The sequence below is a fragment of the Jaculus jaculus genome, chromosome X (genome assembly GCF_020740685.1).
Source record: "Jaculus jaculus isolate mJacJac1 chromosome X, mJacJac1.mat.Y.cur, whole genome shotgun sequence".
NCBI classification, from domain to species: Eukaryota; Metazoa; Chordata; class Mammalia; order Rodentia; family Dipodidae; genus Jaculus; species Jaculus jaculus.
Window position 1 is genome coordinate 103,052,252 of NC_059125.1, and position 26,833 is coordinate 103,079,084.

The window sequence follows — 26,833 nt, forward strand, 5'->3', positions numbered from 1 at the left end:
AAGCCTCAAACCGGGGTCCTTAGGCTTCACAGGCAAGCACTTAACCACTAAGCCATCTCTCCAGCCCGAGGCCATACATTTTTATGAGAAATTTTCAGTGTCAGGGATGGGATACCTTCCAGTGAGTTGTTGGCCAGGGAGGTCCCTGTTGCCTCCAAAACATTATAGGCTATTGCCAGGGTTTCCTGTGAGAAAGAGATGGTAAGACCCTATTGCTGAAGACTTCACATGCCTGAGTGGCAAAGTCACTGAGAAATCAAGCTGGTGCTGAGCAGAAAACCTTCTCCCTGTACCCCAGCCAACTAAAAGCTGGAAAAAGGTGCACTGTATGCAGCTTTATGGGAGGCAGAAGTCATCAGCAGTGAAAACAGTGGACACTGGAAGCCTCAAATTTGTCCAGACAGGCCAAATGACTGAACAAGTGTTATAGTGGCATGTCTGCTCTGAGGGAAACCAAATGCTCTATAATTGGACTGAATGCCTGCACTGTGGAGGGAATACATGCCTGGTACTGAAAACCTATTCAAAAGCCTATGGCAGGGGATGTCATGAGCTTGAGGCATATAAAGCCTGCTCTTGTCTAGATAAATGCATGTATTACTCTCACCAAATTGCCCTGAAAGCACTACACTTAATGTTCATACTCATATATTAATGTTACTCTCATTTCTAGTTAGAGAAGCTTCTCATTTCAGATGGCGATGACCACTGGGATGACCCAAAAGGCAACATAGTGCTGAGAAGAAGGGACGGAGGAGTGTCCAGCACTGAAACATCTCACACCCTCCAAGGCTCAGGGACCATTGCAGAAGAGGTGGCAGAAAGAATGTAAGAGCCAAAGCAAGGGTGCCACTACTTCCAATGCAACTGTCTAGACAGAAATTGGCCTCGATATCCAAGACCTCACATTGCCTACCAATTCCTACATAAGGCCCTCATAATAGGAGAAAAAGATGTTGACATCATATTAAAAGAGAGACTAATGAAGAGAGGGATGGGATATGACAGAGAGCCAGAGTTATGAAGGGGAAGAGGGAGAGGGGAGTGAAATACCATGGTTTGTTGTCTGTAAGTATAGAAGTTGTCAATAATATATGTATATATTAAATGTAGTACAGATATTAGGAAATACTAATGAGTGATTCAAACAGAATAGGGAGTTCAAAAACATCCCATGGCATCATGGCATATATGGTTACCAAGCTGCAAAGTCAATTTGGTGGGAAAGTAAATTTTCTACTCCATCATTACAGAAAAGGGGATATCTCTATGAAAAACAAATGAGCCTCAATTACAAGTAATAATTCAACATGGATGACAGATCATCATAAATGGATGACAACCCACTACAAAGAGAGCAAATGTGAGAGTGAGAGAGCGGCAGAAAATGACAATAAATCAGACTTAGGGACTTTTTTGAAACTAAAAGTTCTGTTGATCAAAATAATCATTAAGGTCTGGATAGATGGCTTAGAGGTTATGGCATTTGCCTGCATAGCCTAAGGAACCAGGTTTAATTCTCTAGTACCCACACAAACAAGGTGGCACATGTGTTTGGAGTTCATTTGCAGTGGCTACAGGCTTTGGCATGCCCATTCCCTCTCTCTCTTTCTCCCTCTCTTCTCCTGAATAAATAAAATATTTTTTTAAAAGAATCATTAATAGAAAACACATAACAATAACTGATAACAAGGATGTGAACCACTGGGAACATTTGACAGTGCTGGTGGGAATGTAAACTAATCTAGGCACTAAGGTAGTCAGTATGGAGGGTTTTTTAATATCATTCTTTTTCTTTAATTTTTTAATTATTTTTTATTTATTTATTTGAGAGTGACAGAGAGAGACAAAAAGAGGCAGAGAAAGAAAAAGAGAGAGAATGGGCTCTCCAGGGGTTCCAGCCTCTGCAAATGAACTCCAGAAGCGTGCACCCCCTTGTGCATCTGGTTAACGTGGGTCCTGGGGAATCAAGCTTCGAACCGGGGTCCTTAGGCGTCACAGGCAAGCACTTAACCACTAAGCCATTTCTTCAGCCCAGTATGAAGGTTTTTAAGAAAACTAAAAGTACATCTGCCATATGAGCCAGCTACACCACTCCTGTGTATTCACTAAAAGGAATCCAAGTTGGCATATCAGAGAGACACTTGCACATCAATGCTTATTATAGTACAATTTACAGTACCTAACCAATCTATGTCCATTAGCAAAGCAATAAAGAAAATGTGATATATATGAACAGTGAAAATTTTTAGCAACAAAGAATGAAGTCAAGTCACTTTCAGGAAAATGGATACAACTGGAGATACTCATATGAAGTAAATTAAATCAGTCTCAAAAAGACAAATACTGTATATTTTCTCTCAGTTGCCTTTCCTAGACTTTATATAAATACATAAATCAGGTATACAAAGATGACATGAAACTAGGAGCAAATTTCTCTGTGGGATCAAAGGGGACTAATAGGAGAACAGGATTGCACAAGGAGGGAGTAGCTGGGAATGGCGGTGGGAAGTAGACTTAAAGTACGTTATATATCATAATGAAAGTGATCTGTTATAACCCAGTTCAATAAAATTAAAAGTTAAATAAAAGAAAGAAAATATGAAAAGTCATAGGAACAGAAGGTGGAATAGTAATTTTCAGAAGACTAGGTTTGAGGAAAAGAAGAGGTTTTGTTTAAAGAGTACTGAATTCTAGATTTGCAAGATAAAAAAAAATTTGCAGATCTATATCACAGCAATGTGAATATACTTACTAATGAACTGGGCAATTAAAATGGTTATAATGGCTATTTATTTTATTTATTTATTCTTTTTTGAGACAGGAACTTGCTGTTTTATGTTATGTTTTTATTGTATTAAAAAATTACAGTGACATTATTTAAAACACCAAAATAATAGAAAAATGTCTGTTAATAGTAAAACAATAAATTGTGAATAGTCATTTCAAAATACTACTAGCTTGGTCTGGTGTCACAGGGTTATAATCCAAATAATTTAGGAACCTAAAAGAGGTTTTCAGATATAACTCAGTGGTAGAGTGTTTGCCTAGCATATGGAGCCAGAGAATTTAATTCCTTGTACAAAGTAAATAAAAAAACTTAGATGATTTAAAAACAAGATACTATTATAGAGCAAATTTATGAATTAAATCTGAAAATTTACAATATTCAAAGAAAGTAGACACAAAAGGATACTATAACATTTCATCTATATGAAATCAATAATTGGGAAAATTACTATTTTATGTTAATAGAAATCAGAACAATGGTTGCCTTTGGAATAAGAAAAATAAATGAGGAGGAAAGGGGACCTTTCAAGGGAGATGGACATAAACATTTTGTTTGCAGAATGGTTAGTTACTAGAAATATGCAATTGTGAAAATGTAATGAAAGAAATATCTAATATGTATAAATTTTATATTATATTAATTATGCCTGAATAAAAACATTTTAAAGAAATAATGAGGCATGATGCTAAGTAAAATAAATGTGTGTGGTTCTGAAAGGATAAAAGTTGCCCTATTTCTGCTGCTCTGTTTTCTAGCTGCTTTGCTAACTTGCCTTTTTAAGCTTCTGTAATATGGCTTGCTTACTACTGCACTGAATCACAGAACTGCCATTTTGCAACTGCCTCCATTTTGTAAAAAGTATGCAACTACCTCCATTTTGTAAAAAGTATACCATAAGGACCTGGCCCTTTGTACGCCCTACCCAATCAGAGGGACCCTCACGAGCCCGCCTCGTGGGCCCCACCCAATCAGGGGAACCCACGGCTGAAAAGTCCCTATGACTCTGCATACCTATAGTTTTCAGCCTTTATAAGCTGACCAAACACGTGGTTAGGGGCTCTTCACCTTTCCTCCTGCGAGAGGAATCTGTGTTGAGCCCCGATGCATCGGAATCAATAAACCTCCTGCGGTTTGCATTGAGAGCGTCCTGCGTGAGTGTTCTTGGGGTCCCGTAGACAGCCCTGAGCGGGGACCCTTCCGGGGAACCCCACATTTGGCGAGCCAGCCAGGAGTCTCTACAGGACCCCAGACCTCATCTAGGACCCCTCAGAGGTAAGAGGCGCCTCCCGTCTTGTCTGTGTATGTCTGTACTTTTATATCTGTCCTCTGGAAAAATTCTCGATTTCAACCGGTTTCAGTATCTGGATGCCTTCCCTTTGGGTGCTCTGAGTTGGGGCTGACGGGCCTGAGAACCACCACCCAGCAATCTGGAGGACGCTCCTGATTGCCCCCAGGAGACAGGTTTTTCTGTCTCCTATCTGAAGAACTCGGATCGAGTTCGCCTCTGTCGGGAAGCATCATCTGGGTCCCGCTCGCCGCCATCTGCTTCAGTTTCGTTTTTACTCGAGCAGCGATCGGGCCGCCTTTGTCTCTTTGTTCTCGGTGTTCTCCAGATCCTTTTGTTCTCCTATCTCTTTTATTCCCCTTCCAACATGGGACAGACTATCTCAACCCCTTTGGACTTGACTTTAGCTCACTGGACTGACATTAAGAGCTGAGCTCATAATTTATCTGTTGAAATAAAGAAAGGAAAATGGCAAACTCTATGTGAGAGAGAAGGGACTATGTTTAATGTTGGATTGCCCCGAGGAGGGACCTTTAACCCAGATCTTACCAGGGGATGATCCAACTCAGAGACCTCTGCCACCCCTACAATATTGGCCTTTCTCCTCCGCAGACCTTTATAATTGGAAGGCCAACCACCCTCCCTTCTCGGAGGACCCCTCAAAATTAACTGCACTCATGGAATCCCTAGTTTTCTCCCACCAGCCCACATGGGACGATTGCCAGCAGTTACTCCAGACCCTCTTCATGACTGAGGAGAGGGAACGTATCCTGTTGGAAGCCAGAAAGAACGTCCCTGGTGACGACGGGCGCCCAACGTGGCGGCTCGAGGCACGGACCCCTGCTGGACGGAAAGCCCCCAGCACATGAGCTCCGGGGTCACCGCTTCTCCGCCCAAGAAGACGGCAAGACCTGGTAAGTTTTCCCTCTTCATTCCGTCCCATCAAGATGGGCCATTCATTGTCTAAAGAGGCTTCTTTCATAAAGGATTTAAAAGCCTCTCTCAGAGAGCGAGGAATACGGGTAAAGAAAAAGGATCTTATACAGTTTTTTATTTTTGTTGATAAGACATGTCCATGGTTTATGATTGATGGACCTAACATTCATCCCAAGAAATGACAAAGGGTTAGTAAAGAAGTAAATCAAAAACTTACTACTGAAAAAATGGCAAAGAGTCAACACCTCTGTCTCCTGTGTGAGATATGTGTCGACCCCAGAGCTCTGGTTTCCTGAATAAAGCCTCATGCTTTTGCAGCAAGTTGGGTCTCCTGTGTGTCTTTGGGTGCATGCTATCTCGAGACTTGAGTGAAGGTCTCCCTCTGGGGGTCTTTCAATTGAGGACTCGTCCAGGGATTTGCACATCCACCCAGGACTCCGGAGACCCCCTTGGAGGTAAACAATGTAAATGTCTGCAGCGCTGCTTGTTTGAGTGTTTGTTTGAGTGTTTGAGTGATTTCTGTAATTTCTGTTGCTCTGATCTGTTTTAATTTCGGTTTGGGCAGCTGTTGTTCAGGACCGTGAGGACCTGACAATGGTGGTTGGCAGGACCACAGGCTGCAATCCTGGGGGACGCCCCAGGATCTGAGGAGAGTCAGGGTGGCTGACAGTCTCCTATCTGGTAAAGGAAGATTGTGTATTTCTCCTTCAGGAGAAACCACAGAGGCATCTTCCATCTGAAACTGCATTTGGTTTTCTGTTCTGGACACATCGGAGGTGTCACGGTTTTTGGTTTCTTTTTGTCAGTATCTATTTTGTGTTTGTTTGTGGACTCTTGTTTCTAATTATGGGACAGACTATGACGACCCCCCTGACTCTGACGGTATCTCATTTCTCTGAAGTTAGAAGTAAGTCTCATGACTTATCTGTAAAAATTAAAAAAAAAAAATAAAAAGGTAAATAACAGACTTTCTGCTCCTTTGAGTGGCTGCCAGAGGGAGCATTTGATCTAACCATTATTTCTGCTGTTAAGAATATTGTTTTTCAGAAGGGACCCATTCTCACCCAGATCAACAGCCATACATCCTGGTCTGGGAGAGCCTAATGATGGATCCCCCAGCATGGGTCAAGCCCTGGATCCACCCCCGCCACGGTCAGGCTCCCAAGTCCTGGCAGTGGCCCAACAAGCCACGAGAAAACCAAGCCGAATGGCCACAGACCCCTCGGCTCAGCCCAAAATATATCCTGAAATAGAGGACCCTCCCGAGTGGCCCTCTGCCCCGATTCCATCTCCCCCACCTTAGCCGCCTGCTCTCCCCACTCTAGCTTTGGCTGAGGGAGGAGGAGATGGGCCCACTGCAGGGACTAGAAACTGAAGGACCTGATTCCACTGTACGAGCCTTTGGTCCTCCCCCTGACCTAGCATGTCTCAGGCCCAAATGAGCAGCCTACCTAGCTCCCAAATGAGATTGATGTGGGATTCCCTCTCACCCGACCTGAATGGAATTACAACTCAGCAGAAGGTAGGGAGCAACTGACAGTCTACCACCAGGCTCTGATGGCAGGTCTCAGGGGGGGCTGCTCGCCGCCCCACGAATCTGGCTAAAGTAACCTCCCTCTATCTTTTTAGAATGCTTGATGGAGGCTTCCCAGAGATATACTCCTTTTGACCTTACTTCTCCCGGTCAACAGGCAGTGATAACAATGACATAGATAAGGCAGTCCACTCCAGACATTAAAAGCAAGACAAGAAAGGAACTTAGATAGGATATTGGCTACAGTGATTAAAAAAAAAAAGAAAAAAAAAAAACCCGAGGGCTTTAGGAAGCCCCTTGAGAAGGATCAATGTACGTATTGCAAGGAAAGAGGATGTTGGGTTTGCGAATGCCCCAAAAGGAAAGAAACTGGGAAGGAATTTTTCAATGTTGGGACATAGAGTGCTTGTTAAAAATGTCTTTTGAGTGGTACTTAGATCAGAATGTTAAAGTATGTAAATGAAGATGTGCGGATGTGAAAAAGAAAGAAATTTTCAGGCTGAAGTATGTTGGGATAGTTTGCTTGAGCTTTATCAAATTTAAGTCATGGGTAAAACATAAAATTGTTTTATGCTAATAAAAATTTCTGTGGTGCATGAAATCAATAGTTATCAAGTTTAAGCCAAAATCATTGGTTGTCAAATAATGTTTTTTTCTTTCAAAAAGATTTATCAAGGGTTATATTAATATTTAGCTAGCTGTTTGGGCTCAGAAAAGACCAGATTCTACTCTGTTATATGTAAAGTAACTGTCTCAATTTTGGCATCTTAAGTCCAGTGCTTATAACAAAATTAACCCTTAAGACATATTCCCTACTTTAGAGCACAGCCTCATGCTCAAACAATGGTCCTCATATAAAAAAAAAAAAAAAATCAAACTCCACGGTTCTGTTTCCAATGTTCTCTGGGTAATTTGTACCCACACAGGTATCTAAACTAATCAAAGATGTTTTCACACAGGTGCTAAGATGTTATATTGTCTTACTTGTTTTCTACGTTAAATGAATTAAGTTTATAAATCAACTGGTACTGTTTTCAAGACTGGTAACAGGTTCTGCCTATACTTATAAATGTTGGATATTTAAAATGGGAGATGTGCCTACTTTCTATACCTCAGATATATATATGACTTATGCTACCACAGTACAACAAAAATTTTAAAGATAGGACAAAATGATTTTAGAAGCCCTGTGCCATGCTTTAGTTAAGTCTATTTCAGTAATTAAATGTGCTCTATATGTATGTACATCCAAGCTGGTGTAACTTCCTTTCTAAGTGTGTTAATCACCTATGTAGAAGCCAAAGCCAATTGGAATCATCGGAGTAAAAAGTGTCAATATTTTGGCCTGTGCTCCCATGTCATGAGGCCACTGGAGATGATGGGACACTTCTACACTGGCCCCCTGGTAAGTCACCTGTCTTCCTGAGCAGGGAGGATATGGAGACCCAAACAAAAGTGGTGTACAATGTAAAACAGGAGAGTCACAATTGAGGAGCAATCAGTCCTCCTGACTTCCCAAAGAAGGGAAAACTACCTGGCCAGCATGGCCCTGACTCATCCTAACAGGCAAAAGACACCAGTAAGCTATGGGGCTACTCCTGTGTCCCTAAAGTCTCTTTGGAGAGCCATTAATGACCTCCAAAATTAATCCTTAATTAACTTTTGGCTATCTACAAGGTCTTAAACACTCAGAGAGAAATGTATAACCAAAGATTTAAAAAAAAATAGCTCTTTATTATTAAGATTAAATGTTATGTATATGTTTCTGATAACTCTGCTAGCATCTCATCTGTTTTACAAGCCATGTTAAATACTACTGTGCCATTTAATGAACAGTTCTGAAAAAATCTCAGCCAGCTCATCCTCAGATGGTCCTGAGATGATCCAAGCCTGTCTACCTGGATTCCCTCGACCTGCAAAAAGACCAGTTTGCTGTGTGTTCACTTCTCAGTAACTCCTTACTTTTATTCTTTCCAAAGTTATCTTTCAAGATTATCTTCCTACACTCTGGGGTACATTAAAATAGTTCCCCTCTCTAGGAGAGATTCTCTAACTGCAACAAGTCTCCACTTCGTGTCCCGTTCAGCAGGAAGTAGTAAAAGATCTGATGTCTTCGACCCAGTCCCCTAAAGCAGTTAGAGTGTCTTCTCATAAGAGGGAGAAATAAAAGGGAAATAGACTGTCTATACCATACGTTCCTGTTGTCATAGATAAAGTTTACTTAAAATAAGTTTATTTAAAGTTCCTCAAGTAAAATTATAGAGCTTGGTTGAAATGCCATACAGATTAAGAGTTCTAGGACCTCCCTTTTATGAGGGAATTGCCATCCTTACATCTCCTGTGTCTACTAACAGTGCAGAGGGATTATTCTGGCACTCTGCCCCAGAGGGGGGTATTACTCTTGCATCCATTTCCGGCCTCGGACTGTGTCTATTAGGCCCTGATATGCTCCCTCCTCTGACTCTTGAACCGGTATGCAACCAAACTGCTATTATCAATGACTCCTTTATATATACTAAAGCCCCTAGTAACTCCTATCTTGCTTGTTCCATGAGGCTGACTCCCTTTATTGTCAACAAGGACTTTTTACAGACTAAGGACTATTGTGTTGTAGTTATAGTTTTGCCACGATTTTTCATTCATGATTCTGAAAGTTTTACATCTACTATAGATTAAGGCATTGCCATTAAACCAAATAGAGAGCCTTTAACTGCCCTCACCCTGACTGTGCTCCTGGGACTTGGTGTTATGGAAGCAAGAACAGGCATTGCCTCGCTGGTAACCTCCCAACAGCATTTTTCACAACTCAGTGCCTTAGTGGACAGAGATCTTAACCTCATACATGAGGGGATACAAGATCTCAAAGATTCTTTGGCCTCGCTCTCTGAGGTTGTACTTCAAAACCGGAGAGGGCTAGATTTGGTATTCTTAAAGGAAGGGGGACTCTGTGTTGCCCTCAAAGAAGAATGTTGTTTTACTTAGATAAGACTGGGCTAATACAAAATAGCCTTGATAAAGTTAAAAAAAAAAAAAATCTAGAGGAAAAATTGGTTTTCCACATCTCCCTGGCTAACTACTTTGCTTCCCAGTCTTTTAGGCCCTTTTGTTGGATTCCTTTTGCTTATCTCCTTTGGCCCCTGGGACTTCAGATGACTAACCAGTTTCATTAAGAGTCAGGTAGATTCTGCAATCAAGCTGGTTACTACCATCGCCTCGCACAGAAGAAACATCTGCCGCTGACCTGCCAAAAGAACAAGACAACCCCCCATCTCGACCCTTAATAATGGGGTTGGGTGTTGCAGGAGCAGGCACCGGCATAGCTTCCCTTGTCACCTCCAACCACTCAGCTTAGCAATAGACAAGGATCTACAAGAGTTACAGTCAGGAGTGCAGAACCTAAAGGACTCGGTTTCTTCACTTTCAGAGGTTGTGTTACAGAATAGAAGAGGCCTAGATTTATTATTTTTACAACAGGGGGGACTCTGTGCAGCTCTAAAAGAAGAGTGCTGCTTCTATGCAGACAAGACTGGATTAGTAGAAAACAGCTTGCAGAAAGTACGAGGAAGCCTAGAACAACGCAAACGGGAGAGACAGCAGAACCAGTCTTGGTATGAATCTTGGTTCACCAGGTCCCCCTGGATGACTACTTTGATCTCCACCTTCCTAGGGCCACTTATCATCTTAATTCTCCTCTTCACCTTTGGTCCATGAATAATAAATAGATTAGTTACCTTTATTAGAGAAAGGATCAGCACTGTCCAAGTCATGATACTTAAACAACAGTACCAGTCTCTTGCAGAAACTGAAATTCCATGATTGGAATTATGACAAAGAAAAGGGGGAAATGAAAGGATAAAAGTTGCCCTATTTCTGCTGCTCTGTTTTCTAGCTGCTTTGCTAACTTGCCTTTTTAAGCTTCTGTAATATGGCTTGCTTACTACTGCACTGAATCACAGAACTGCCATTTTGCAACTGCCTCCATTTTGTAAAAAGTATGCAACTACCTCCATTTTGTAAAAAGTATACCATAAGGACCTGGCCCTTTGTACGCCCTACCCAATCAGAGGGACCCTCACGAGCCCGCCTCGTGGGCCCCACCCAATCAGGGGAACCCACGGCTGAAAAGTCCCTATGACTCTGCATACCTATAGTTTTCAGCCTTTATAAGCTGACCAAACACGTGGTTAGGGGCTCTTCACCTTTCCTCCTGCGAGAGGAATCTGTGTTGAGCCCCGATGCATCGGAATCAATAAACCTCGTGCGGTTTGCATTGAGAGCGTCCTGCGTGAGTGTTCTTGGGGTCCCGTAGACAGCCCTGAGCGGGGACCCTTCCGGGGAACCCCACAGTTCTACTTAGATAAGTCATCTAAAGTATTCAAGGTCATAAAAACAGAAACTAGAAATGTGTTCACGTGGGGATGATAGGAGGAAAAGAGGAATTGTATAATAGGTATAGAATTTCAGTTTTGTAAGATAAAATGTTCTGAAGATCTATGCAGAGCCATGCAAATGTACTTAACACTGGAACTGCACCTGCTATGATGGTAATGTTTATGTTGTATACTTTTTACCACAGTTTTTATAAAAAGTAGCATAACCCTATAAATCCACTACAATGGCAAAAGTAAAAAAGACAAAGAAGAGGATGTAGATCAGTGATACAACACATTCTCCCTGCAGAATACCCTGATTCAATCCCCACAAGTGGGGGAAAAAAAAAACTCTGGCAAGGTCAAACATTAGCAATGATGCAGAAAAAGGAGAATTTTCACAACTTTCATGTATGAAAGCAAAATGGAAAAAAAAAAAAAAAAAACCTTTGACAGGGTTTTTTTTTGTTTTTTGGTTTTTCGAGGTAGGGTCTCACTCTAGCTCAGGCTGACCTGGAATTCACTATGTAGTCTCAGGGTGGCCTTGAACTCATGGCGATCCTCCTACCTCTGCCTCCCGAGGGCTGGGATTAAAGGCGTGCGCCACCACGCCCAGCCTTGACAGTTTTTTATCAAGTTAAATGCCCACTCTCCTATAAGGTAGAATTTCCACTCCTAGGTGTTTATCTGAGAGAAATTAAAGTGTGTAGTCATAAAAACACACTCAGACAAAAATGTTCCTATCACTATATCACCAATAGCCAAAACTGGATCCTGCCTAAATGATTATCAGTAAGAGAACATAAATTATGTTCTACTTATATAAAGAAATGCTACCCAGAAATAGAAAGAATCATTGCATGTAATAAGATGCCTGAACACCAGCCTTTATACTGTATAATTCCACTTACATGTGGTAATATGACAAGCAAAATCAAAGGAAACAAACAGCAAACCAGTACAGTGGTTGCCTGTGGACAGGGAAGCACGAATTTGTTAAGGGACAAAGAGGAACCTTGTGGAGAGAAAGGATTGTTTTATGTCAGCGGTCAGAGTCTTTTTTTGTAATGGCACTAATAGTGAAATAGTAAATATTTTAGGATTTGCTGACCATATATGGTTAATGTTGCAAAAAAAGTTGTTTTCCTTTTTTATAACCCTTTTGGAGGTGTAAAGTACATTATTCTCTTCCAGTCAGCAAAAAACAAGCTATAGCTACCATAGTTCTATAATTCTTATTCTATACCATGTCATTATAATATAATATTAGAGGAAAATATAGGCATTTCAAAAATAAAATCTATAAAATTCTAACTGCATTGATGATATAGAGAATTGGTAGGAATATAGATGAAATAATAATCAGAGAATACTGACCACTATTGAGAGTCAATGTTAGAGCACATACATGTTGATATGCTATTCTGTTTATTTTGTATATATTTTTAGTTAAAATAATAGAAAACCTCTTTTAAATAAGAAAAGAAAGGGGTTTGGGAAATGGCTCAGCAGGTAAGAGCACTTGACACCCAAGCATGAGAGTCTGAAATGGCCTAAGGTAGGCTAAGATTAAATCCCCAACACCCACATAAAAAGGTTGAGGTGGTCATACAGATTTGTAATCCCAGTCCTATGGGAAGCAGAGACAGCATACCCTGGGGATTTCTAGCCAGCCAGTCTAACTAAACATAGTAGCTCCAGGTTCAGTGAGAGACTCCTCAAGAATACAAACAGAAGAGCATCATATGAGGACACCCAACATTCTCCTCTGGGCCTCCATACATGTGCACTTGGGGCATGCGCACCTGTACACACACATGCATACACCATACAAACACATGTCATACCACAGAAAGCACATGCAAACACCACTCACATACACACACATATCATACCACAGAAAGAGAGAGAGAGAGAAGAAAGAAGTAGAGAGGGAGGGAGGGAGGGAGGGAGGGAGGGAGGGAAGAAGGAAGGAAGGAAGGAAGGAAGGAAGGAAGGAAGGGGAAGACCCTGGAATATAGCTGAAGCCCTGCTTAAGTAGTGACTATTCATAGCAGTTGTCACTATTAAAAAAAAAAAGGAATGTTAAAATTAACTATCAAAGCTTTTAACTAAAAAAGCAGAAAGAGCAATAAATTAGACCATAAGAAAGTAAAAGTAAGAAAAACAAATACAAATCAGTGAGATAGGAAGCAGACAGACATACAACACAAAATAATAAAATCTAAGGTATTTTTGGGAAAAAAGATTAATAGACATCCTCTAGCAAAGCTGAAAAGAAAAAAAGTAAACATAACTTATCAATATCAAAAATGAAAATGTGGCCGGGCGTGGTGGAACACACCTTTAATCCCAGCCCTTGGGAGGCAGAGGTAGGAGGATCGCCATGAGTTCAAGGCCACCTTGAGACTATAGAGTGAATTCCAGGTCAGCCTGGGCTAGAGGAAGACCCTACCACAAAAAAAAAAGGTGGACATCACTACAGATTCTAAAGATATTAAAGGGCTGGAGAGATGTAACAGTACTTAAGGAGCTTGCCTGCAAAGCCTAATAATCCAGGTTCAATTCCTCAATACCCACTTATAGCCAGATGCACAAAGTTGTACATGCATCTGGAGTTCATTTGCAGCAGCTTGAGGTACTGGTATGTGCTCACTTGGTCTCTCTCTCTTGTTAAAATCATGAATGGTTGTGGGAGCTCTAATAGAAGGTGATGATCACATCTCCCAGGTTTATAATAGTATAAATAGAGAAAGGGAAAGCCACAAGAGATTTGAGGAGAATGGAGAAGCTATGAAGTATGAGTTGTAGAAACTGAATTAATCAGGCCTAGAGGGATGGCTTAGTGGTTAAGGCATTTGCCTGCAAAGCCAAAGGATTCTGGTTTGACTCTCCTGGGCCCACGTAAGCCAGATGCACAAGGGGGTGCATGCACCTGGAGTTCATTTGCAGTTGTTAGAGGACCTGGCATGCTCATTCTCTCTTTCTTTGTTTCTCTCTCTCTCCCTCTCTCATTTTCTCTCTTCCTCCTTCTCTCTCATAAATAAATAAATAAATAAATAAATAAATAAATAAATAAATAAATAAATGTGAATTAACCAACGAAATGTAATTGGCTTACAAGACAATGTTAAAGGGAATTTATATATAACAAACCATGCTTTTATACTGCAAACAATATAGCTTGCTTCATGAGTTTCTGCCATAATTTTTGGCTATTTAAGTACAGACTAAAGTTAAGTATTGAGATCACCTAAGGACTAGAGTTTTACAACAGTGTCTGATCAAAAAGACATAAGCAAAAGTTCGTTTAAATGATGGATTATACAATATAAGTTAAAAAAGAAAGTAAACAAAAGACAAGCTTACGGGTTGGGAGAAAGTAGAGCTCAATAGATTAAAGTCTTGATTTGGTCACATAGACTACACTGTATCTAAAGCAGATTATAGTCAGAGTGGAACAGTTGAATTTATAATTCTGGAGGTCAATGAAGCAATTCAGTAGCAGTTAGAGACAAGAAAGAAGCCCAAGGTATGATGGCTGCAATGGTTTATCAAACTAAAATGGAAGAGCAGATTACTATAAATGACATGGCAAAGAAGCACATAATCAAAGCAATTGGTTTTCTATGCAGACATTGATATTACTAGGATAATGTTAGGTCTTGTAGTATAGAGGAGGATCATGAGTCAGATACTAAAATATTCAACAAATAAGAAAGAGTGAATGGGAGGGATACATCAGAGAAAATTAATGGAAAGAGTGCATAACAGTAATAGGAAGTGGAGAAAGTGCTAAAATAGAATGGAATTGGCTTTAAGTGTGTGTGTGTGTGTGTGTGTGTGTGTGTGTGTGTTTGGCTCCAGATACTCTACATATGTCTTTTAAGAAGTGTAGAAAACACACTAGACAGTTCCAAATGACAGGGAAGAATATGAAAGTAGGAAATACAACCTGACTTTTCTTGGATACACTTGCAGCAGTTGGTATGTTAAAAAATGTTGAAAATTTTGGAATTCTGACCCCAGTTGTTTCCTCTCTAGTGACATCTCTCTCATTATGCTCTGTTTACATCTACATCTGGTTCATCAAGACCTTGTTTCTATTTTGATCCATGGTACCCTGTCTCAGCACTTCAAGTACATGAATGTATATAAGTCTTCAAGATAGTACCAGACACACAGTGAAAGTATGGTCGGATCTACCTCTTCGTTTATAAAAGCACTAAAAAGGAGTTAGAGAGTTTGAACATGGTAACATCTGGAATATCCTGGCCTTCCCTCTAGTGTTGAGTTATTTTCTACCTGATATGGTCATACACGTCAATGGAGAGAACACATGACAAGGTGTCATGAAAATAATGGAGGCAGTTTTCTCAATATTAAAGAAGGAACTTGCAGATATCAGAAAAAGGAAAACAAAATGATTGCTATGACGTTGGATTCCCACTTGAAATGCAGACAGATCGATATTAAATGTTGTAACCAACTTAAAAAAAAATCCTATGCATACATAAGGCTTAAGTAAAACAAACAACAGGGGAGAAAGGCTATTCCTTATACTACCTATAAAATGATTGGTATTATAAAATTGTCAATGGAGAAGTGGGGCACGATGGTACACACCTTTAATCCCAGCACTTGGGAGGCAGACGTAGGAGGATTGTCATGAGTTCAAGGACACCCTGAAACTACATAGTGAATTCTAGGTCATCCTGGACCAGAGAGTGAGACCCTATCTCAAAAAAAAAAAAAAAAAATCAATGGAGGCTAAAATCAGTAAGTATGACATTGACTAAGAGCAAGACATTTAAAAAATTTAAAAGAAGACTGTGAAGATAACACTTGCATGCAAAGCCTGCCCCAATTGAATTTCATAGCACCAACTTAAAGCTGGACGTTTGTTTGCAACACCAAGAGATTCCAGCACACCAGTACACGCACACACACACACACACACACACACACACACACACACACAATTAATAGAAAGAGCTGGTCATGGTGGTGGCTAACAACTGCAATCCAGCTCTTGGAAGGCTAATACAGAGGATCACTATGAGACTGAGGCCAGCCTGAGCAACAGAGTAAGATCCTATCTCAGAAAAAGAGTAGGCTGTTTCAAGTTTTGTATAAATTAAATGGGGGAAAACATAATTCACTAATAGAGAATGTAGGTAGACAACATTTCAGCCAAGTAGCCAAAGTTAACATCATTCACCAATAATGGGATATCAATATTGTAATTCTTGTGGGAGGAGGTGCACTGATAATGACCCACCATCACTTCTGTAGTTACGTGAATAAAGCTGAATAGACTAATCATGGAGAACATTGGAAGGAAGGACAATCTACCAAACAAATGAACTGAGTTCTTCAAGAATATTAAGGTGAATGGGCCTGATATGGTGGCACATTCCTAAAATCCCAGGTAATAGAAGGAGGATCAGAAGTTCAAGGTTATCCTTAGCTACATAGTGACTTGAAGGCCAGCCATAGTTACATGAGACCCTGCCTGGAAAAATAAATACACAGTATAACTATAATGTGACCCCTTCTTTGATTCCAAATCTCGTTCTTTGATTCTTATACTTTTATCCGTGTCCCAAGATTATACATGGCTAGTAACAACCCTGCACGTTCCTTGCACTGGTTTACTGAGTGCTCTTCCTAACCAGCTAATATTACTTCAGAGAATGCATTGATTTTAGTAGGAATATATATATATATATATATATATCAATGAGGGTTTCTCATACCATTTCAAACACGTCACTTGCACTTGATTTGATGGATTTAGTGTCCCCAAAATCTCCAAGGGGGATCTTTTTCAGCCACACCCAGTCACCCTAGAAAGAAAAGGTAGAGAAAGTGATAAGACTTAGTCACTGACAGTTTTAGAGTAATATCTCTTCCAACTGAAGTGTTGAGTAATATTAACAACTCAAATAGACTTTTTCCTTCCTTTGCCACACTCTACTCCATGGAAATTTTGTAGTTTAAGCTAAAAGGATCTCATAAAAGAAGTTGAAGCTAAAAATCTCCAGTGAACTTGAGACAGGAAAACAATTACATGCATGCAGATCTCAGAAAAAGCAATGATACCACTCTCTGAAATGCCTCCTTTAACTAACTGCTGAAAGCACTGGGTCATTTCATTTATTCAGAGCTAAGTTATGTAGCAGCAGTCTTTCTTCGATTAATGGTGATGGCTGGTGGTTGCAATTCCCACTGCCTTGAGGCATCTGTGGTGAAAGATGCAGGGCAGGAGATATAGTGCAGTGAACATTTCCAGCATTTACCGTGATCATTTTTTTTTTCTCTTATGGGACAGGCCATAGGGAAGGTGTTCTTACACCTTAATTGTAACTTGCCTGGTTTAAATGTAAATTAAACACATTTAGTTTCAATGTACAAATGTACTACTCTAGCAATATGTTGTCTAAATGCTTTCAAAAGTCCATTTCCAATTGTTTTATTCATAGTTACTGGATTGACTAATTTTACATGTTAATGGGTCTAGACAGATAATCTGGTACTTATATACAATGTGCAAAGATCAAATCCAGGTATTTAGTATTGCTTCCTGACTTGTGAAATTAAAAAAAGGAAACCTGCAGTTTCTAAGATCATTGTCACATCAAACACAATAGTGCTATTGTCTTCATTTCCTCATGAGTGCCTGATACATTATTTGCTTCATGTGCATAGCCTCAAGGATTCATCAGTCATCAATCCCTATTAAGTTCTGTCTAACCCAATTTTTTTTAAAGAGCAACATAAATATAGATTTCTTTTTCTCTGAGATAATGATAATGCCTTACATGTGCACAGTGCTCTTTACTCTTCAAAGTGTCTGCATGTCTATTACCTATAGCCTGGAGATTCCATTTCAGGATGCGCCAACTTGTCATCAAGTAGTAACAATAAAGCAAAGAGCTCTGTTCAATCAAATTCTGAAGATAGAAGAGTGTAACCACTCTCTTGTTAAGGAATATAACTGCCTGTAGCCGCACACTGGAAAGCTGCCAAAGGCAAGGGCTAATGGTAGCTGCAGGCAACTCAGTAACTTGCCTGCACTTTGCATTAGAAAGCATCTGATAGCCTATGTGTTCAAAGCCCTGCAACAAGGGAATGGCTCCAGGAGACCTTCTATAACTGGACAAAACTGCATGAGCTGAGCTATTATCTTTGGAGTTCAAGTAAGTCCAAGATCAGTGGCTCCCCACAGCAGAATGCTCAAAGCATTTTATCAAGCAGTTTTGCAAATGTAATCTTAGACCAGCTGCATCAGTTTCACCTGGGAACTGCTTAGAGAGGCCAAGACTCAAGTTCTATCTTCCACCTAAGGAATCCAAAAGTGTAGGGTTGGGGCTAGCAATCTGGACATTATCAAGTATTGCACTTGATTTTGCTCCATATTGAACTTTGCACTGTACTGTTCAGCCTTCCCTTTGCTTCATCTTTATGATGCTACCTTCATTAACACCCTCCCTGCTTACCTCATACAAAGATTTTTCTCATCAAACTGTCTCAGCCAAGAATCTATAACTCATTCATAAAAGGCAGAAGGGTCTGGCACAAGCTTGAAATTTTTAACCTTTAAAAAGATGTTTCCCTTTATAATGATCAAAGGTTAAGCCTTAAACTGAAAGAATGAAACTCTACCTTGGATTTTGTAAAAATCAGCCATTGTATGTGATATATCAATGGACAAAAAAATGCCTTCCCAGCCCCTTCACAACTATGTTACTTGGCCCACAGTGACTACTGCGTACTATGGTACCTTAGTGCTAATTAGAAAAGAGTGTGTTCCCTTAAATAATAATAATAGTAAAAGATATCCTGTGCTGAAGAGATAGCTCAGTGTGTAAAGCAATTCCTATGCAAGCATGAGGGTCTGAGGAAGCCTGAGAGAACACTGGAGATTCCACCTCAGGACCAACATAAACAGCTGGGCATGACCACACATATCTGCAGCCCCAGTCTTTTGGGAAGCAGAGAACAAAGAATTACCAGGCCTTGTGGGACCAAAAAAAAAAAAAAAAAAAAAAAAAAACTCATTCAAAAGCTCTGGGATCAGTAAAACACTCTGAGTCTTTGCTGGGACACAACCCCTGGCCAAAAGCAGACTATGGGAGGAAAAGGGAGCTTCATCTTGGTAGGGGAAAACATGGTGCAAGTGGACAACTGAGCATCACATTTCTGGGTGGAAGTTGTACTGGCAAGGGTACCTGGGCTATCACACCATTGATCCCTCCCTGAGCAGCTCACCTCTTCCAGGTTCAACCTCCCAAATTGCCATCATCTAAGGACCAAAAATTTGAAATACGAAGCTATGGGGACATCTCATCCAAACCACCACAGCAGGTGAGTACACCCTGCCACAGACAAGCACATGAGGGACTGCAAGTGCACGTACACATGCATGCACCCTACATTACACACACACACACACAAATTATACACACAAGCAAAGAGATATCTTATTTCTATATTTTATTGTGCAGTTTGTGATATTGAGCAGTTGCCTTAGCTGCATACATGCATATATATTTTGCCCTCACATTTACTCACCCACACCCTGATCACAAGGAGGCACACCCCACTAGAAGCCTGGGGTTCTGAACATCATCAGGCTTTTCCTGGCAAGGTAAACCTCTTTGTAGGTTTGAAGCCAAGATATCAAGTTAGAAGTGAAAAGCTGGACTTGGATTCCCAAGAACACTAGGCAGGAAAAAGGGGTAACCTCAAGGAATTTCTAGAGCATAGTCAAAATCAGGCATGCCAAGTTCCCATGTATTTACCAGTGACTGAGTATATGTATAGTTGTGTATGTTGGTATAGAAATAGATAGAAGTTGGGCTCTATACATCAGCCATTCCAGAATGAGGCTGGGAGGCCAGAATGTCTGTATCTGCTTCTGCAAATCTCTTATTTAAATGACACTATGTCTTCACTGTGAATAGAATGATCTGAGACATGATACCTGTGTGCAGTGTACAACATGAACATCACTGTGGTAGTGCTGACTTGCCTTAAAATTGTACCTGATATCCTCTTAATGGAATTAGCCCAACTGAAGCCAAACCCAATTGAGTTGGCCTTCTACCTGGACAATTAATTGCTACAAGTAGCTAAGAATAGCTTTGTCCTGCAAAGTTACTGAATTTGGGAGCTGGAAAAGTTCTGAGGTATATCTAATGCAATCCCATCATGTTTTCATAAGGAACCTGAAGCTTCACAGGCTTCCTGTGTTTGGAGGATTTGTGTGTGTTTAAAATTTAGTTCTTACCAGGTTTATAAGTAAATTTTTATTGAGTCCATGTACATCCTAGTTGGTTAAAAATGAAAATAAATGGAGAAAATAGGCAGGTTTATCTTCACCACACATGCACTATTTGTTTTTTGTTTTCCTCTAAAACGGAATGATAAAGTACTTCACTCATCACTCACTTTTTAATTAAAAGGAAGAAACATCAAACTCTATTCACTAAAGTTTTCCAAAGTAATTTAAAATCCATCTGTTTTGCCCTAAGACCATGGTGTATTAGCTAAGAGAACAAGGTCTTGGACCTGGATCTGCTTCAAACTCAAGGGTGGCCTAAGTACGACCACTTAATCAGCCTTTACTTCCGTTTTCCCACCTTTAGAGCTGTGGTTACTACATTATTTCTCAGTCCTTTTCAGCTTTAATGATGAGAAAGAGAATGTGAGTTGTGGAATGGAGAGGAATAATGAGAGAGAAATGTCACAGGTGGTGGGGAGTTGGAAAAAGGAAGATGAATAGAGAGAGAAAAGTGAGTGCAAAAGTCCAAAATTGAAAAATAAGATGAATTTAGTAGCTTTTCCCCAAGTGAGTCAAAGTTACACTGTTTTCCACCTAATTTTCACTCTCCTAGATTATGGTTCTTAGAATAGCTCATGACTTATGCCACACTTTATCTGTCATCAGCTTTTTCTTTTTCTCTTCACTGATCAGCTCACCTGGCTTATCTCTGCACATTCACAGTATCTGTGGGATGAATAGGTTTCATTTGTTTAGTTCTGAAGATTATGCATCTGTACATACAATGAAAGGGTGACTACATGTCAGTGTAGTCCACTGGTTGGGGAGCTCCTAGAAAAGCCGGTTTTGATTGTGCAAAATCTACTCCAAACCTTATCAGGCACATTATTTGGAAGTTACAGGACTTGCAATATGAGTTCTTTTCTTTGGTTGAGGGTTTTGTCCATTTGTTTTGACTTTTCTTTTTTTTTTACACAGGATTTTGTCATATAGTTCTAATTGGCCTGGTACTTACTATGTAGCCCAGATTGCCCTTGAACTCACAGCAATACTCTTGTTTCAGCCTCATGAGTACCAGGATTACAAGTGTCTGCCACTATGTCTGGCTCTAACAACAATTTTTATGAAGAACTGATTTATTTGAAACAGAATTTCAATAAAAAATCTTTTAAAGATTTTTAATAGAGGATCATTTGAGAAAGCACACTGGACCTTTTTTGTTCTTTTGGTTTTTCGAGTTAGGGTCTCAATCTAGGCCAGGCTGACCTGGAATTCACTATGTCGTCTCAGGGTGGCCTCGAGCTCACGGCCATCCTCCTACTGCTGCCTCCTGAGTGCTTGGATTAAAGGCGTGCACCACCACGCCTGGCTTTGGACTTCTTAAATATTTATATATTTTTGTAAGCAGAGAAATAGAAAAGAAAGAGAGAGAATGAGAAGACCAGAGCCTCCAGCCACTGCAAATGAACTCCAGATGTTGTGTTTCAGGCTTTACATAGGTACTGGGGAAATGAACTCGGGTTGTTAGGCTTTGCAGACAAGTACATTAACCACTTAGCCCCTCTATTTGTCTTCTTTACAGCTTACTATCAGTCCAGTCTTGATTCTACTGTGTGGAATTATAACTAACACTCTCCTTTCAAAAAGAGAAGGATACCCCACTCATAAGCTGACTGACCCACAGTCATTCAGGGAATTGACCCAGCTCCCTGCCTAACTGCAAATAACATAGAGGCATTTTGTTTTCCTTTCTCAATTGAAAACTGTAACTTTCCAAACCCACCAAATAATATGTACCCCAATTCAACATATAAGTCCTTCTGTTTAATCAGAGAATCATAGCGTAGGCATGCTAGATGTGGCCTTGGAGGCTTCTCAGTCCATTAATTATCAAACCTGACTGCACATATCAAAAGACTTAAAAAAACAAATAAAAATAATGCCTGGGCACACCTCCTTGCAAAGTGAATTAGATAAATCCTTCAGGGAAGAGGTGAGGACATACAGTTATTTTTTTTAAGTTTCCCAAGGTGATTTTAATAAATCCCCAGTATTAAACTATCAATTTAACCCCTCATTTTACAAATAACAAAAACCAAGGTTACCGATATTTCAGAATCTTAAAGGTGTCAATATACATATAAAGCCCTCAGTTCATTCCTTCTGACTTCAAAGCTATCTGATTACCTTACCTTTACTCTTTTCAGAGCGTTGATCTGCAAATTCCTCAAACTGTCAAGCCTACATTTGATACAAATCCTCTTTTCAATTAAATTAAGTCTAAGGTAAAATCCAGAGGTTTTCTGCTGCAAATTTAAGTCACAGCTCTCAATTATACTTTAAAAAAAGGATGCAATGTTAATCATGGTATTGTAGGCCTGATTTAGTCCATTTTTGAGACAGAACAATTTATAAAGAACAGGACTTAATCTCAGTTCTGGAAAGTTTATAATCAAGGAACAGCAGGTTCAGTTGTGTGGTGATCGTTGCGCCATATATCCAAGCTGGCATCTTATGGCTGCATTCTTTGAAAGGGAGATACATTGTGTTGTCCCAAGCAGAAAATAGAAGTGTAAACTAAGTGCTGGAGAATTGGTTTAGCAATTAAGGCACTTGCTGCAAAGCCAAAGGACCCAGGTTTGATTCCCCAGGACCCACATAAGCCAAATGCACAAAGTGGCATATGTATCTGGAGTTGTTTCCAGTGGCCGAAGGCCCTGACACACCCATTCTCTCTAGACCTGCCTCTTCCTTTCTCTCTCTCTCTCAAATAAATAAAATATGTTTTCTTTTTTTAAAAAAAAAGAAGTATAAGTTAACCAAATGCTACATGAAGTCTCTTATTAGATCTTTACTCACATTCATCTGGAAGGAGACCTCATGATCTAATGACATTCGTAAAATCTCATTTTTTTAAGTGGTATGTATTCATTGTACATAGTGCAATTTCTTTCAAGTATATTATGCCACTTTAACCATATTCACACCCTCTTCATATCTTTCTTCCCTCCTCCTGCTAGTCTCCCTCTAGTCTCTTTTTGTTCATGTATTATATCAATATATGCATTTTATTTTTCTCTACATAAAGTCACAATTAAGAGGGTTGGAGATCAGTGGTTAAAGCACTTGCTTGCAAAGCCTGACAGCCTGAGTTTGATTCCACAGTACCCAAGCAAAACCAGATGCACAAAGTGTCTTGAGTTCATTTACAGTGGCAAGAAGTGCTGGCATGCTTTTTTTTTTCTCTCTCTCTCTCTCTCTCTTTCTTTCTCTCTTTGCAAATAAATAAATAAAAATATCATTTTAAGAAATCTGAAATAAAGGTTGGAGAGATAGCTTAGTGATTAAGGCGTTTGCCTGCAAAGCCAAAGGACCTTGGTTCAATTTCCCAGGACCCTACATAAGCCAGATGCACAAGGTGCCACATGTGTCTAGAGTTTGTTTGCAGTGGCTGGAGGCCCTGGCATATCATTCTTCCCACCCACCCCCTGTTTCTTTCTCTCTTGCATTAATAAAAAAAGTGAAAAAACATTAAAAATTTAATCTCAAATAGGAGAAAACATATGACATTTGTCTTTCTGAGTCTGGCTTTTTCAATTACTAAGATAATCTCAAGGTGTTCTTAATATCATCACATTGGCCATTAAATTTCAACACTTGTATTTTGGGGATGACATATTCAAACCATAGCTAGGCGCCTGTGAGCTTTTTAATCCAATGGAAAAAAAAAATATTCCCTTGGAAGACCCAACGTGGTTGATGATCTAAAAATTTATTCTTCCTTGTTTTTTACTTTCTTTGTAGTTACTGTTGAAGTTGAGAGTGCTTGCTGCTCTTGGGAGGATCTTCAAACAAAACAGAGAAACCACACTGGGAAGACCTCATGTTGGAGAGACAGAAGGACAGTCTAGTTTCCCTCTTACCCCCTGCTTAACTCTTTCCTGCTGAGAAGAAACATCTCTCCAAATGATGCAAGATTTGCAATGCTTGCCAAATTCCAATATCTTCTAACAAGGGGGAGGAGGTGTCATCTTAAATCTTGAAACACAAGAACTTCAAAAATGATTTCTATTTTATACAGTAAATTCTATTGTATACAGTAATGTATAAAAATGTAATATAAGCTGTTACTACAAAACATGTACAGGTGAAAAAAAATAAGAAATTTTAAAACTTCGATGATACCATATGATGGCAAACACAAAATAATTAGCTTTGAAAAGGAGTAGCCTAAGCACTATCCTGTATAAGCATGTTCATAGACATCTCATCTCATACAGGTGGCTCAAGGAGTCACATCTTCCATTAGTATAGTTTCTATTTCTTCTATTACATGTAGTCTTGTGTAAGAACATTTTTAGTGTATGGGTCTCAATTTTTTTTCTCATCCCTAGTATATGCATCAAATTGAAATATCAAAGAAGTTTTATAAGTAGCAAGATTAATTTCAGAGAAAACTCATGACAAATGTCTATCAAACAAATCAACAAGTGGACACTGACAAAAATACTGGAAATACTTGGCAAAAACCTCAATATATTTACCCCAAAACTTATAAGTCATAACTTTACTTTAAAAGCCAAAAAAGCAACATATTAAATAGTTGTTGGATGCCCTACCTCATAAATTGCTATATTGGAGTTTTCATAAGTAGCTGGGGTTAGACTCCCTGAAGAAAAGGACAGCCTTGGAGACCTCCCACTTTGAACTTCTGAGATGATCTGGAAGCTTACACTGGCACGACTTCCTCTCTGTGAAAGAATTAAAAAATAAAGGTTATGGACATAATCCTCATAAATTAATAATGGACATTGAGCTATGATATAAGATACCATGCTTATCTTCTTTTTCTTTGTTATCAGTAATAGTCACATGAGTTAAGCCTTACAGACATGTGATTGACTAATTTTCCATATTCTTCAGGACTTTTGTGTTAGTTCTTAGTTGGTAATTTTCTTAAGCACCATTTACCACCAAGGGAAGATAAACATTTTTAAGTATCTATCTCCCAGAATTTGTTTGTTTGATTGTTTTTAGACAGGGTCTCACTCTGTAACCTAAATTGGCTTATAATTCATAATCCTTCTGCCTCAGCTTTACAAGAGCTCGTACTACAAGTATGTATTACCATACCAGGCTCCAAGAGAAAACTTAAATTATAGGTAGATGAAACAAGAAAGAATGCCAACCAATCATTTAATCTGGGATTCTTACTTTGTAGATTCAAATCTTATGCCAAAATAGGAGAAATGAGTTTCTTACTATCATACAGTCAATGATTTAGTTACAGAAAGTGTTTTTGTATATGAACTGAAGTTTTTAAATAACAAAACTAGGATTGAATTCCACCATCTTGACTCTCAAGACTGGCTCTTTTTGTTCTGCCATAATAAATGGCATATTTTTCTGCACAAGTAAGATTAATGATGTCATTATTAAATGACATGACAAAGAATTATCTGTAATCTGCGTTAACTTTTAAAATTGAATATCTATACCTTCAGAGAAGCCAGTAGTCTCATTTCATATGAAGACAGAGTAAATCAATTGTTTTCTCATTATTATTCTCCATATCTCTAAGTAAGTGTCTTTTCTTAAAAGTATAGTAACTTCCAACTAGTAGATATTTCCTTTTGTCTAGGCCAGCTCCCACTGACAACACTGAATACCCTCATGGTGATGATGATGATGATTACCACCACCATCATGATTTAGTTTTTGAGGCAGAGTCTTGCTACATAGCTCAGGCTAGCCTTGAACTCACAATTGTCTTTTTTTCAGTATTCACAGGATTGAGATTAAAAGCATGTGTCACCATGAAACCCTCCTTTTGATGAGGAAGCAGACAGCTAGAGAAGAATACAGGGTCTAGAACAAGAATCTTGGTGGTGTTGCTCCTTGTCATGTACTCTTCCTTTTCACATTTGGGCTTTATATCAGCTTTGTTTGCTGATGAGAATTAATTTTAAGTGCTCACCAATTCTCTGCCTGTAATAGTCTTTAATCAACCAAGGATCACCAGTTGACTCAGACCTGAGTTAATCTATACCAAGACTATCAAAAGCAAAGTGTGAAGACCCTGTTAAACTATACTTGGCAATTTTCAAAAATGTCAACAGCTAAAAATTCAGACAAGATGCAAAATTCACTCTTCACATAACCCTTGTGTCAACCTGCACTCTCTCCAACAGAGAAAGTCCAGGGAGGAATCTACTTCCTTCCCATCCTTTATTTTCATATCTCAGCAGGAGCACCTGGATCTCTATATTGAGATGTAGACCTCTCATGAAGGGCAAAAGAGAAAGCATATAATCTGCCAAAATCCACATACATTTGGATTTCAGCTTCACTTTCTTTTAAAAACTTCCTTTCCTGACCTGACTTCTCCTGACCTGCCAATTTTTCTAGACTGAATTAATTTTATATTCTCCAGGAGTTTACACTTTCAGACATTCCTTTTGGATGGGATTCTTGGCTAGGTTTCTTGACTGATTAGACACAGCCAGCTGCAAGCTTGTGACAACATAGCAATTAAGGGAAATGTATGCTTCCCCTATCTGTTCCAATCAGAATCCCTGATACAAGCCAAATGCCAAAAGGGTCCTAGAAGCCAAGAGCTATGTGCTTT

The 26,833-nt window shown here is 39.5% G+C and overlaps 1 protein-coding gene across 1 annotated transcript in view; it reads right to left on the reverse strand.

Moving 5' to 3' along the window:
- Positions 1-26,833, reverse strand: part of Gucy2f (guanylate cyclase 2F, retinal) — a 110,896-nt gene that overhangs the window by 44,085 nt on the left and 39,978 nt on the right. Inside the window, exons 6-7 of the mRNA XM_004659141.2 lie at positions 24,825-24,956; positions 16,676-16,765 (exon numbers count right to left, since the gene is read on the reverse strand). Of these exons, the coding sequence (XP_004659198.1) occupies positions 16,676-16,765; positions 24,825-24,956 (222 nt within the window). The remainder of the gene's footprint in view (positions 1-16,675; positions 16,766-24,824; positions 24,957-26,833) is intronic.